This window comes from Lolium rigidum, chromosome 1, assembly GCF_022539505.1.
Source record: "Lolium rigidum isolate FL_2022 chromosome 1, APGP_CSIRO_Lrig_0.1, whole genome shotgun sequence".
Classification (NCBI taxonomy): domain Eukaryota; kingdom Viridiplantae; phylum Streptophyta; class Magnoliopsida; order Poales; family Poaceae; genus Lolium; species Lolium rigidum.
In genome coordinates, this window is record NC_061508.1 from 48,584,405 (window position 1) to 48,598,037 (window position 13,633).

Below are 13,633 nucleotides of genomic sequence, written 5' to 3' on the forward strand. Positions count from 1 at the left end.
TAAAATTATATTACATGGATACCTTCTTGACATTTCAAAACACCATCTAAGGGAACATTTAATTGCCTCAGCTTCTATAGTGCCCATGATGTTTGCACAACATAAACGATTTATCTATTTTACCATTAAACAATAAATAAATAAAGCCACTTTACCCTTCCAAAAAAAAGGCCAGCAAAGATACACACTTCAGGTGGAATCGAAGATAGTACATGAAGATCACACAGTCGCATGAAAACCATAGAAAGATTGTATCCAAGATTCTAATCCTGAACACATCTGGACAAGCATTCATTCACCATATCAAAAAACAAAAAATGGTATTCATATCCAAAAGTTAAATTTCTTTTGGAAGTAATGCCAATTATGCCCCAAATTACTGAACCATCAGTTGCTGTGTACATAAAAAATGTATCGTAGAAACAAGAACTCTTCATCTTGATCCTGCCCATGACCTAGTCTTGGTGTACAACAGTTTAAAAGCATTCCAAATTCGATTTATGCCATATGGATGTTGTCGATTACTTGTTGCCGGCTGCCTCGCCTGGTGTCTTGGTGGTCATTTGGTCCACGGCATGGACAGTGCTTTGAAGCTCTTCCCATATAACCTTGTAAACCATTCTTTGCCTGTTCACAGCCGTTTTTCCCTCGAATGCCTTCGAAACAACATCTATGCTGAGGCCAAGAAAAGGGACAAAACTAACTTCAGAATTACAACAGAAGAAAAATAGCGGGACCGGTTAAGCATCAATCTAAGCAAACAATCTAAAAAAGATGCCTATAATAATTAGAAAATGCATAAGCACCCCACTGATCCAAACTGTTATTTGCCAACTCATGAACAGATAACTGATATTACTTCCAAGAAAGGGTAGCGGAAAGAAAAGAAGAGGGGGAATGGTGTTTTGGCACATGGGAGCATATGCTCCCTTTATTTTGAAATGCATGTTACATACATTTTGAAATTTCAAAAAATTGAAACGAAAAATTCGAACGTACATCTTCACGTGCTACGCGCTCACAAAGTTGTTTCATAAAAATCCGAATTGTCGTGTGACGTGTATAAAAAAGACAAAATTCAATGCTGAAAATAAGGCTTTTCAGGAGATAAATTTTCTCTTTTTTACAGACCACAAAACATATTGGTTCCTCGCGAAACTTGACGAACGTACGTATATTGTGGAGATGTACATGTAGAATTTTTTGTCAAAATTTTTCGACATTTAGAAATATAATTTTTTGATAGAGAGCATATGCACCCGGGAGCCGAATTGAATTTTTCCGCAAGAATCCTCACTATCATTATCTATCTACACACTGCCTTCTAATCCATATTCTTTTTCATGGATGTTCTCTTTGTACATGCACTCTAGTGTATTGGAGCTATTAGTGTCTAACAGTTCGGTTCTATAGCATTGATATCCACAGGAAAAAAAAATGTGGCAGAGATGGAGATAAGCATTCACTCAAAGATAGTACAACTTGGCTGATTATACACAATAAACAGATCTACAACTTGCACTGTTGACCTTGTCAGTTGTTGATAACAAGCTTTCCTGGACAACTCATGGTTTAGCCATTTAGGTACACATACCAAGGTAGCTAAAGTAATTTTATGCCAGTCCAATTATCATGAATGCAAATCACTACAAAGTATGTTTGTACTAATCCAATTACAACATACTACCTCCATCCCAAAGCTCAAGGCTTATATTATTTTTAGAAAGTCAAACTATGTCAAACTATGTCAAGTTTGACTAAGTTTTTACCAAAAATCATTAACATGCAAAATACAAAGTCAATATCATTAGATAGATGATGAAATATATTTTCGTATGGTATCTACAAAATATTATATTTGCTGATATATTCTTCTAAAAGTTTGGTCAAACTTTACTTGGTTTGATTTTTCAAAAAAATAAATAAGCCTTAAGCTTTAGGATGGAGATAGTACTAGGCATATTCAAGATTTCAACTGGCAGTAGACTATCCTGGCATTCTGTAATTGTAGAGTTACTACTTAGTTAAACACTATTGTGTCACACCCCATTGCCGCCAGCGATCGCCGTGACGTGAGATCGACACAAGGAAGATAAAGTGGTGGCTTGTGGTAGCCACCGGACCTTGGATGCTTGTGGAGAACACCCGGACCTGAGGAAGAAGATGGGACAAGGAGGAAGACAGACGGGAGAGAGAGCCGAGTTTCAATTCTTCAATTCTGATCCCCCTTCTTCCTACTGCCACTGCTTGCTTTATATTCACCAGCCTGGGCCTTAGCCCAAGTCCATCTGTAGCCCAGCCCATGACCTCCAAACCAGAATATCCCAAGGATACGTGTGTTACACTTTCCGCCCCTTGAAACGCGGCTTGACCCCAAGTCGCGGCTGTGCATACCTGGAGCACCTGGCTGCTAACACCAGGATCCCATGGTCGGAGAAGTAGCACACAAACCATCCACTGCCAAAAGAACATGGTCCATACCGCAGTACCTTTTTTCAGACTTGAATCAGCAAGGAATGGATAACCAGGATGACAATTTCGTGTGGCCACTTGCATGACATGGAGATGCAACAAAAAACAGATCCACGTTTGTGAAGTTGTTGAGTCCAAGATGCACCAGAGTTGAGAAATGATCCGATTCTTTGTTTGCAAGTCAGCACTAGCCAATAATTGGGCTCTAAACTTCAAAATATGTATATCTTTGGTCCGCCCCAGTTTGTACATCTCTGAGATGACAGCAGAGACCGTGAATGACTTAACCTTTGCCCTTATACCCTCACCTTTGGAATATGTTTGTCTGTAGCATTGGATGTATAAGCAAAACATCATTGTGCAACTTTCAGAGCACCTCATCAGAAGGCAATCAGTCAAGTTGACTTTACAATAATGTTGAAGCACCAGTGCTGATTTCAGGGTAAGAAGCAAATGCAAGTCAAAGATTCCAGGAAGCAGTCCAGGGTACCATGGCAAGGATAAACGTATGCCATCAGTAACAAATTTGAACAAGAGCACCGACTCACGGAGACCACTTCTCACCGCATAGTCAAACAGTTGCAAATTTCCTAGTGAATGCACCTCAAGTATTTCAGGGGAAATTCCAGGATCCCACTGGTGGGTAACATAAGAAGTTGATTTCCAAACAGATGTGTCACAGAGAATAATGTCCAACACTCTTGGATCGCTAAGTACACAGAGAGGGTCCCTCAAAGAACTATACAACATGTGTTCAGATTTTGCAATTTGGCTTCCAGGGCTAAACCCATGACACTGCAGTGGTGACAACAACTCCAACACCCAACCTTCTACCGATGAAGTAACTATGCCAGGATCAAAGGTGCTAAAATTATAAGGAGACACTGCCTCGTCCGACCTTGACACATTGTCGAGAAGAACTCCATCAAATGCCTTGTTTGCCGCATCAGTGACTTGTTCCATAAATAAAGACGAGTTGCCAGTATGAGTGAGCACATCATGCGAGTACTCCTTGGCCAATGGCTCTGCCATATGATCTATGTCCCCAAGACTTGCATCAGACCAGAAGAGATGCTGCATATATGTGCCTTTGTGCTCAGCCTCATCTGGTGGATCCTCCTTGCACATTACATCTTTGAAATTTGATGCTTCTGATATTCCATCTGTAGGCTCCAAAACTAGCTCTAAGAATAGCGATAAGCCTCCAACAGTAGTGAATACGTCATCCTTAAACTCCATTCGATGAAGTTCAGATAACACCACCTCTGCAGGCTCTATACAAGGCTCTCGGAATAATGACACACCTGCAATATTGGTCAGAACCTCTTCATCACTAGCGGCAACTGTCTCTGCCATCCGAGTTACAGTCGCCAATTTGTCCACTGCCACCTGCAATTGAGCACTCTGCAATTTGAGGCGCTCTGTAAGCTGAGCAAGAGTCGGTTTCATGGGCTCAGCAGCTTTGTCCATCACCTCTTGCTGGCTCTCATTCAAGCATGGTGTTGAGCATGAGATGTCCTCACTTGCATAGACATTAAGACTTGGCTGAGCAGAGCCTAATATTGATGTCAATGGTGGAAGATCTGCAGCACCGAAGTGTAATTCGACACTTTCCATGAACTCAGACCAATCACCAACAACTTGACGCAATCTATATGTCTCGTACCAAATTTTGGCCTTGCCATCCATGTGCAATTTGGCAGCAATGACCCACATGCACCTATTCATATTGAAGCAAGTGAAATACTCGAGGCATTGAGTTCGCCAGAGGCGTGGATTCGTACCATCAAAGCGAGGGAATTGGGTGCTACGCTGGGTAGTGTTGACAGCGTGAGCACCTGCAACAGAGCCTTTGAGGACATGTGTCGAACAGTTTGCAGGCTTGTTCGTGCCAGTCCCGCCTGCACCTTGTACTGGGCGGATGGCGAGTAGGTCTGGCCCCGGTGTCGACCGCCCGGGGAATGTCGCAGTGGTGACGCATGCGCCCATACACACCGCGGCAGTGGTAGCCTTCAATGGGGACTCCCGTGGCTGTGCCATGCTCATCGACCTCTCAAGAGTGAGGTTGAGGCTCTCCATAGCAGCCGCTAACTTCGCTTCTGCCGATGTCGTCGCCGACATGAAGGCCCGTGAAGCAGGATTGGGACGGAATTTCACCAAATCGGTTGAAAAAAAATTGGGGAATTCTCTGTGATTTTTTTTTTTTTTGGGGTGGAGGATAACCTGGCTTTGATACCAAACTGTCACACCCCGTTGCCGCCGGCGATCGCCGTGACGTGAGATCGACACAAGGAAGATAAAGTGGTGGCTTGTGGTAGCCACCGGACCTTGGATGCTTGTGGAGAACACCCGGACCTGAGGAAGAAGATGGGACAAGGAGGAAGACAGACGGGAGAGAGAGCCGAGTTTCAATTCTTCAATTCTGATCCCCCTTCTTCCTACTGCCACTGCTTGCTTTATATTCACCAGCCTGGGCCTTAGCCCAAGTCCATCTGTAGCCCAGCCCATGACCTCCAAACCAGAATATCCCAAGGATACGTGTGTTACATATTGGAGGGTAGAGGATTTACGCAAAAGTATTGACAAGGCATGCTGACAAAAAAGGCAGGGGTATGAAGTTGAGTAGGATCTTCAACTTTCGTGAATTAGATGAAAAATAATAATATGCCTCTACACGGAATGGACGTATGGGAAATGCTCGATAACATTTAACCACATCCATAAGAGAAGGTTTGATGCAGAAAATGAAGGTCGATAACCTGGCATCAATCTTCGAGCATTAAATTGGATTGTCATCTCTATCTCTTCTTTAGTGCTCAATTTTCTCAATTGTTTTAAATTCATGATCATGCAACGGTTAAGGAAAGGGTGTAATATGTATCGGAGCGAGATTTGATCAGCCTAACTTAATTGATGTTGCTATTAATATTCCTGGTAACTGCAGGTGCCTTGAATTTTGGTTTCACCTTAGCTATCTAAATTTAAGCTGAGTTCAGATACCAAGCTGGTAGCACGTCACTTACTGGAAGAGGAAGTTTCAGCACATCACTATGCTGAATGCGGCACTACTTACATTTGTGTATGCACTACGAATTTGTGCCTCTCCTTACTAATCTAAATGGGGTCACACATGTGAATGAACTAGTATCTCAAGCACTTATACATAGAGCCGTAATTAGGGTAAATACTAAAAAACACCAGAAATTACCAAACGTGGCGGCCGTCCCCTGAAGCGTCGATGACGGTGACAGTGTCCGCCTCCAGCTGCTCCTTGATCTGCCAAGAATGGATAACAAGAGCAACAGAAACATGTAAGAGCAACTCTAGATTATAAGCAATAGGTCGGGGTGGTAAGAAGTACCTTGGTCTCCATAGACTGCGTGATGGGGGACTCAGTGGGTCCCGCCGGTCCCGGCGCCGACGCCCAGGCCGCGAATCCCCTGGTCCGGGTGCTGCCGGAAAGAGGGGGAGGGGACCAGGTGGTGAATCTAGCAGAGGAGGAGGAGGATAGGGAAGAGAGCGCTACGGCGGCGTGACGGCGGATAGCATATGACGCGGAGGAGGAGGTGGTAAAGCGGCGGAGGAGCATGGAGGTGAGGGAGCAGGGTGCGGCGGCGGCGGCGGCGGACCTCATCAGAAGCATCGTCGGAGAGGAGAGAGGGAGAGAGGAGGACAGGAGAAGATTTTTTATTTAGATTAGAGAAAAAAATGTGGTCTGTGTTCTCTTTCTTCAGCGGCCATTTGCTTCCGGCCCAATCTAGGATCCAGTTCCGCACTGAGGGATCGGCGTGGTGGGCTCAAAAGAAAGAGTTTGGTGTGTTGCAACAGTATTACCCTGGCGTGTTACCATCTTCGATGCAAAAGCCCTAAAAAAAAGTCCGATGCAAATGCCCTAATAATAAGTAATAACACAACGAATTCCATGCAATTGTTGTAGAAAAGCAATTACCATTCAATTAACTAAGTGAAACAACAATAGGTTCCTTATTATTAGGGCTCTTCCCACCGCCACCGCCACCCCCTTTCATGCACCACCGCGGGCATCCACCCTTCCTTGGCGTGCCCATGCAACGTCGCCTGGGGCCTGGGCCGTCTTCCGACGCGGGGCGCCGTGGACACAACGTCGGCGCGGGGAGGCAGCTGGCTATGCTGCTTCGCCTGCATGGCGCTCCTCCCTTCAACGAACCCGTCGCCCCTTCCTCGCCCCCTGCCCCTGCTCCTCTCGAGCCGGGCGCTGGGTCGCCGTGGTCAGTGGTCTCCTCTCGCCGTTCACGCGTCACCATCACGGAGATCGTGGCCGGCGACGATCCCGTGCTAGCCCCGGCGGCCAACGCTCCGCAGATCACCTTGCCCCCGGACTCGGACGGTGAGCCCGATCCGATCGTCGACGAACGCAGGGCGCGCAAGGCCAAAGGGAAGGCTCGCCGTGACCGCGCCCTTGCTGATCGCCGTTTCAGCGCTCGGCTTGCGGGGAAGGAGCCAGCCAACCATGCCACCGTCGAAGCCCAGGCCATCAAGCGACGTGGCCTTCGCGACTCCCTCTTCGGTTGCTCTCCTAAGCTTCGGGCCAAGGTCCTGAACAGCAAAGCTCTCGAGGCCACGCGTAAACCCTTGGGAGTGAAGCCTGTGTCCGACCTCCGCGCGGCCGCTGCGATCCCGTCCTCTTCGGTGCCCTCAGCCGTCGATGTTTAGCTGCGTTATGGAACCAACAGCAGCTATGGCATGCGTGCGCTTGCCTCAGTATCCTCTGTCTGATCGTTCTCCGTCTGTTGTACCTCTCTGTCTTTCTCAGCATCATGTTTTCCATCTGTTCTACGTCATGTACTCTGTAGTCCTGTGCCCAGGCTTCACCTGGCTTAGCCCTCCTAGTGTTTGGGCTCTATCCTCTGTAACTGTAACCTGGTGTTTGTTCTGTGTTAATGGATAGTCCCTCTTCGAAAATTCTTGCTGTTCTTTCCTGGAACACGCAAGGGCTTGGCGACGACGATAAGTGTGCGATCGTTCGCGACGCTGTCACCACCGCTAACCCTACTGTGGTCTGCATCCAGGAATCCAAACTCGCCTCTCTTTCTCCTGCCAAGCTTCGCTCGTTCCTCCCTCCCCGCCTCTCTAGCTTTTCCTCCCGCGAAGCGGAGGGCAGCAGGGGAGGCATCGTTACCGCCTGGGACCCGTCCGTCTTCTCCCTTGTGTCCTCCACCCAGCACGTCTACGCCTTAACCACAGTTCTCGCCTCCACTACCACCGACCTCTCCATCACCATCACCAACATCTACGCCCCCGCTAACCACTCTCTTACCACTGATTTTGTTAATGAGATGCTCTCCATCATGCCGACGATTTCTGGCCCGTGGCTCGTTTGTGGTGACTTCAATCTAATCCGCCACCCGCACGAGAAAAATACTCCTAATTTCAACCATGGACTCGCTACCACTTTCAACGACATGATAAACGCCTTGGCGCTACACGAGCTCCCCCTCTCCGATCGTCGGTTCACTTGGACCAACCGGCGCTCCCCACCCACTCTAGCCCGGCTGGACCGTGTCTTCTTCAACGAAGACTGGGACATCCTCTTCCCCAACTCCGCCCTCGCCTCCCGCCCCCGCACCACTTCCGACCACTTCCCACTCCTCACCACCGCGACCACCACCATACCCGCTTCTCGCCGCTTCTTCTTCGAGAATTCTTGGCTGCTCCACCCCGAGTTCCTCCCTTCTACCCTTCCGGCCTGGACACTGGTACCACCTGGGGCAAACGCTGCTGCCTCCATCGCTTCTAAGGTGAAAAAATACCGCTTTGCTGCCAAGGTTTGGAAGAGAGAACACAAATTTATACATAAACACGTGATAATGATTGCAAGTTTATTATTGATCTTTTCGATTTCCTTGAGGAGTCCCGAGTCCTTTCAGGTGCCGAGAGCTCTCTCCGTGCGGATGCGAGGGCTGCCCTTGAGCTCTCCGTGCGGTCGCAGGCGGCCTTTTGGAAACAGCGGGGGAAGTTCCGGGCCATCCGCGAAGGCGACGAGAACACCCGCTTTTTCCACGCCATGGCGTCACAGCGCTACCGCCGGAACCAGATCCGCGGTCTCGAGGTCGGCGACTCCGTCGTCCTCTCTCATCGAGGGAAGGCGGAGGCGCTGCACGCCTTCTACTCCGGCCTTCTTGGACGTGCGCGGGACACCTCCTGGAGCTTTGACCTTCACCGGCTCTACGACAGCTCTCGCCGGGTCGACGGTCTCAAGCTGGTGACTCCTTTCACTGAGCCCGAGATCAAAGCGGCCGTGACTGGGCTAGATCGCTCCAGCGCGCCCGGCCCCGATGGTCTCGGCCCAAGCTTCTTCCAGGCGGCCTGGCCCTCCGTTGGGGCGGATGTGATGCGCCTCGTCGACTCCTTCCATGCTGGGACAGCGGATATCGAGCGCATCAACCGTGCTCACATCATTCTGCTGCCCAAGCGTGATGGCATTCTTCCTCCCAGCGGGTTCCGCCCCGTCTCGCTGCAAAACTGTGACATGAAGATTATTTGCAAGGCTCTTACCACACGCCTCCAAGCCCAGATTGCCGACATTATCGATGTGGACCAGTCCGGTTTCATCGCCGGCCGCAGCATATCGAAGAACTTCGTCTATGCGACGGAGATGGTGCAGTGCTGTTTTAAGCGCCGCGCCCCTACCCTCGTCCTCAAGCTCGACTTCGCCAAAGCCTTCAACTCCATCGACTGGGGCAGCCTGCGTCGGGCCCTCCTTGCGCGCGGCTTCCCGCCGCTTTGGTGTGATTGGATGGATGCCATCTTCCACTCTTTGAAGTCCGCGGTGGTTCTCAATGGCGTGCCAGGGAGATGGATCTGCTGCAAGCGCGGCCTCAGGCAAGGGGATCCCCTATCCCCTTACCTCTTCCTCATCGTCGCCGACATCCTCCAGCAGCTGGTCAAGCAAGATGGTGTCCTCCAGCATCCGCTGGTGGACGGGCGCCCCCCGCTCGTGTTGCAGTACGCCGACGACACGTTGATTATCCTCCGTGCTGAGCCTGGGGCTGCGGAGAGGCTCAAGGGCATCCTCGACGACTTCGCCGCCGCCACCGGGCTCGTCATCAACTTCTCCAAGAGCACCTTGGTGCCCATGTCCGTGGATCCCGAGGCTCTCTCCTCCGCGCCCGAGGTGTTGGGCTGTGTCGTGGAGGGCTTCCCGCAGACCTACCTCGGCCTACCACTCTCCGGCGACAAGCTCACGCTCGAGACGTTCACGCCTCTCATCGCCAAGGCCGACAAATTCCTCTCGGGTTGGAGAGCTCTCCTGCTCTCCCCGGCCGGGCGCCTCGTCCTTGTCAATGCTGTGTTGGACTCACTGCCGACACATGCAATGGCAGCGCTTCAGCTCCCTCCCGCGGTCATTGCCGCCCTTGATGCCCTTCGCCGGGCGTTCCTCTGGGGGGTTGGCGAGGGCCGGGCCTCCGGCGCCAAGTGCCTTGTCGCTTGGGACAAGGTCTGTCGCCCCAAGGATGAGGGCGGCCTCGGCATCCGCGCGCTTGGGCTTCAAAACGCTTGCCTCCTTGTCAAACTTCTCCACAGGCTGCATGTCCAAACGGACACGCCTTGGGCAGCTTGGCGTTGGGCGGAGATTGGCGCTGGGTCCATTGTCGCCGGCCCTGCGACCTCCTCTGGTGGGCACTGGGCCGCTCTTCGCAAGCTGGTCCCTCTGTACCGGTGCCTCATCCGGGTCGAGGTCGGTGACGGCCGCCGTACTTCTTTCTGGCACGATGATTGGCTGCCGGATGGGCCGCTGTCAACCTACGCGGCGGCGCTCTTCTCCCACACTACTTCTCCGGAGGCGACTGTCGCCCAGGTTCTCGCTGGCGGCGTGGACAGCGTCTTGGTTCCGCGGCTTTCGCGGGTTGCGACGGACGAGCTGACCTCGCTCCGCGCCACCCTCGCGGGATTGCCGCGTGTTGATGGAGCGGACCGTCGCTCCCTCACTCGGTGCTCTGGCTCAAAGAACAGGCTTGTCACCGGCGATCTCTACAGGCTGTGCAACTTCGGCGGAGTTGCCTCCACCAACGCCGACTTCATCTGGAAAAGCCATGCGCCTTCCAGGGTCATGTTCTTCGGGTGGCTGCTAACCTTGTCGCGTATCCAGACGCGCGACATGCTGCTCCAGAAGACCATCGTGGATGCTGCCGGGGCTGGTTGCCCCCTCTGCGACGCTGCGCTCGAAACCGCCAGCCACATGGCGCTCCACTGCCCTGTCGCTGCCCGGTTCTGGGAGACGATCGGTGTCGTTGTGCCGCCAAACGCACACGTCCGGGACCTCCACCTCCTGCCCATGCCGCCCTCGATCGACGTTGGGACGGCACCTGCCTTCGCCCTTCTTTGCAGCTGGCAGCTCTGGAAGCAGCGGAACGCTGCCGTGTTCAGGGGAGCGGCGCCCTCTCTCGCTCTTCTTCTTAAGCTTTGCCGTGATGATGCTGCTGGGTGGCGGAGCAGGTTTCCCGTTCCGCAACGCCCCCAGCTTGATGCCTGGCATGTGTGCCTCGGTGGTACCTAGACTCTCCTCCTCAGCCTGATGTAACTGTCTCGCTCCCTATCTCCCTGCTGTAAAACATCTGGGGTCTGCCCCTTTTTTTCAAATATATTCAGGTGGGGAACCTCTCCCCCCCGGTGACCATTCGAAAAAAAAACAATAGGTTCCTTAAAAAGTGTAACAATAGCTCTCCGAAAGAAGATGATGGGCATTCACCACCAAAGCTTGTTTGTGACGATCAATATAAGTTAGTGAAAGAAGCGTCATGTTGCATAATCTAGGATTATCGCAGAGCTTAACGAAGCTAAGTTGGAGCGGCAATGTACATGTTTATCACCGTCTAGGATGGGCAACGAAATGTTTCTATGCATACATATTAGTCCCTCCATTCTAAATAAATTGAAGTTCTAGCTTGGTACTAAGCCAAACTTCTTTAAATTTAGGAGGGAGGGAGAGAGGACAGGAGAAGATTTTTCGCTGGGGTATGTCGGTGTCTCCCGCGCGCTCGCCTGTTTTGGTTGCTGTCTTCGGGCGAAAGCCTAGGTCCTTCGGATCGGCGCAATGGCGGCGTCCTAGACGTCGTTCCTCTGTTGGGAGTTTCGCGTTTGGAGACACAGCGTGATGGTCTTGGTGCTTTCCTCCATAGCTCCCCGTTGTCTGAGGCTGGCTGCAGGAGCGCTATGCACGCCATAGCTAGCAACTCCAAGACGATGCCTTCTCGGGGCCGACCGAGTTCCGCCATGTTCTCCTTTCATGGTGCGTCGACTAGGAGAGCTCTTTTGGAGGTGTTGTTCTTTGGTGGTTTCTAGTGTCGGTCGAGACGCGGTTTTGTCGTTTAGCTTAGGATAGGTTCTTTCGTGTCTTTGTTGTTTTTTCGGTGGTGTGGAGTTCGTGCTACGGGTTGTAGCCTTCTTGTACTCAAACTTCTACCTTCTATAAAGATACGGTACATTTTTGGCGTACTCACGAAAAAAAGATAATGGGTGTACATAGTCTTCCAGATATCAATTTTTACATGGATTTTATGATTTATTTAAGATATATTGCTCTAAACTTAGCTAGTTAAGTTGTTTTGTCAAAAATATTGAGTGTACATACGTACACCCAAGTCCCCCATTAGCTCCGCCCATGATCGCAGAGCGCAGCGAAGCTTGAATGGCTTTTACGGTTGCGCAATGCGCATGCTTTATCACCGTGCAGGATGGGCAACGATGTTTCGATGCATACATATTAGTCCCTCCATTATAAGTAAACCGAAGCTCTAACTTGGAAAGCCAAACTTCTTTAAATTTAACCAAGTTTACAGAAAACTATGTTAACATCTACAACGCTAAATTAGTTACAACCTTGGATTCATTAGAGGACACATTTTCGTAATATACATATTCTAAGCTGCAGATATTAGCATATTTTTTCTATAGAACATAAAGAATTTTGACATAGGACAAAGCTACTACTTCAATTAATTTGGAGAAAATGGAGTATAATGTACGTCCTCAGTTCCCAAATTTAAGTCGTTTTGGGAGTTCAATTTGTACTCCCAATTAGGTATACTAAAATGTCTTACTAAAGTGAAAAAGGATGTACTTCAGAGCATCCTTTAATAAATACTCCTTCCGTACTGATAGTACTTTCTCCGATCCATGAAATATATCAGAGATTTGTCTAAAGTTGGGTGTATCTCTTCAAATTGTATCAAGATACATCTAAATTTTGATAAATGTCCAACATGTTTTGTGGAACGGAGTGAGTAGATATATAAAGGATGAGTAAAATAAAATCTGTTTGCACAATTCAATGCAGGGCCCGATGTTCACTCACCCCCTTCCACAAAATATGCAGTATTTCAGAGATTTGTAAACAACACTTATTCTCGTTCAGCCATATCCATGACCGAGTTGTACTGAAATGTAAGTACTTGAAAACAGAAGCTAGTTACACAAGCGTTGAAGAGTTACTACGGGACACCATAACGGTAATATATTGAGTGAAACATATGTAATCCTGTATTCCTCATCTACTTTGGTTCTTCATCGGAGGACCGCACGGCTCTCCTCAGCACCCCTCACCTGGGGATGCGACGCCTGTCTCGGGACACCAGCAACGTTTGCAGGAGCACACCTGAAACCTGGTGGCGGCGCATACTGTCGCGGCAGGCCGAGCTGCGGCGGAGGCAGCAGCGCCTGCACCCTGCCGCCGCCGCAGCCGGTGCCGTCTCTCGGATCTCGTCCCATTTCCGGCGGCTTCACCTGCGCGAACTTGATCTCGAAAACGTCGTCGTCGAGGACGTCGTGGACCGTGGCGCGGGAGCTCGGCAGGGGCCTCATGGCCACCACCGGGTGCTTCTGTCCCAACCCCTTCTCCGCGTCTGCAGAGGAGGACTTTCCTCTGGACGCCGAGGACGACCTCCGGCCGCACAGCCGGCCGGCGATGCATGCGGCGGTCGCGAGGAAGGTGATGACCGCGAGCACCACGAACACCGGCCCGAAGGAGCCTCTGCCCTCGTCGGGCGCTGCCTTGCCGGCGTGGTGGACGGAGCCGGTGGAAGGGTAGTAGCTGTATGGCATTGGCTGCGGCAGAGATGCCATTGATCTTGTTTCTCCTTCTCCACCGCCACCGAGAAATCTCAGGTCTCTGCGACGCGAGCTA

General features: G+C 50.4%; 2 protein-coding genes across 2 annotated transcripts; both read right to left on the minus strand.

The window, feature by feature from the left end:
- Positions 1-213: 213 nt before the first annotated feature.
- LOC124685308 (protein BOLA4, chloroplastic/mitochondrial-like) lies at positions 214-6,183 on the minus strand. Its single transcript, XM_047219648.1, has 3 exons — positions 5,834-6,183; positions 5,681-5,748; positions 214-675 (listed from the first exon to the last, which is right to left on the minus strand). Exons 1-3 carry the CDS (start codon positions 6,113-6,115, stop codon positions 522-524), a joined length of 504 nt encoding a protein of 167 aa, XP_047075604.1. The 5' UTR covers positions 6,116-6,183; the 3' UTR covers positions 214-521.
- Positions 6,184-13,014: 6,831 nt separating this feature from the next.
- Positions 13,015-13,572, minus strand: LOC124707605. Its single transcript, XM_047239269.1, has one exon. It carries the CDS (start codon positions 13,570-13,572, stop codon positions 13,015-13,017), a length of 558 nt encoding a protein of 185 aa, XP_047095225.1.
- Between the last annotated feature and the right edge of the window lie 61 nt (positions 13,573-13,633).

Bases quoted from the DNA above. Each gene is read 5' to 3' on its own strand.
- LOC124685308 (XM_047219648.1), bottom strand. From the start codon at position 6,115: ATGCTTCTGATGAGGTCCGCCGCCGCCGCCGCCGCACCCTGCTCCCTC. The intron at 5,749-5,833 runs GTACTTCTTACC...CATTCTTGGCAG, and splicing joins CGCAGTCTATGGAGACCAAG to ATCAAGGAGCAGCTGGAGGC. The intron at 676-5,680 runs GTAATTTCTGGT...TCTTGGCCTCAG, and splicing joins GGGGACGGCCGCCACGTTTG to CATAGATGTTGTTTCGAAGG.
- LOC124707605 (XM_047239269.1), bottom strand. From the start codon at position 13,572: ATGGCATCTCTGCCGCAGCCAATGCCATACAGCTACTACCCTTCCACC.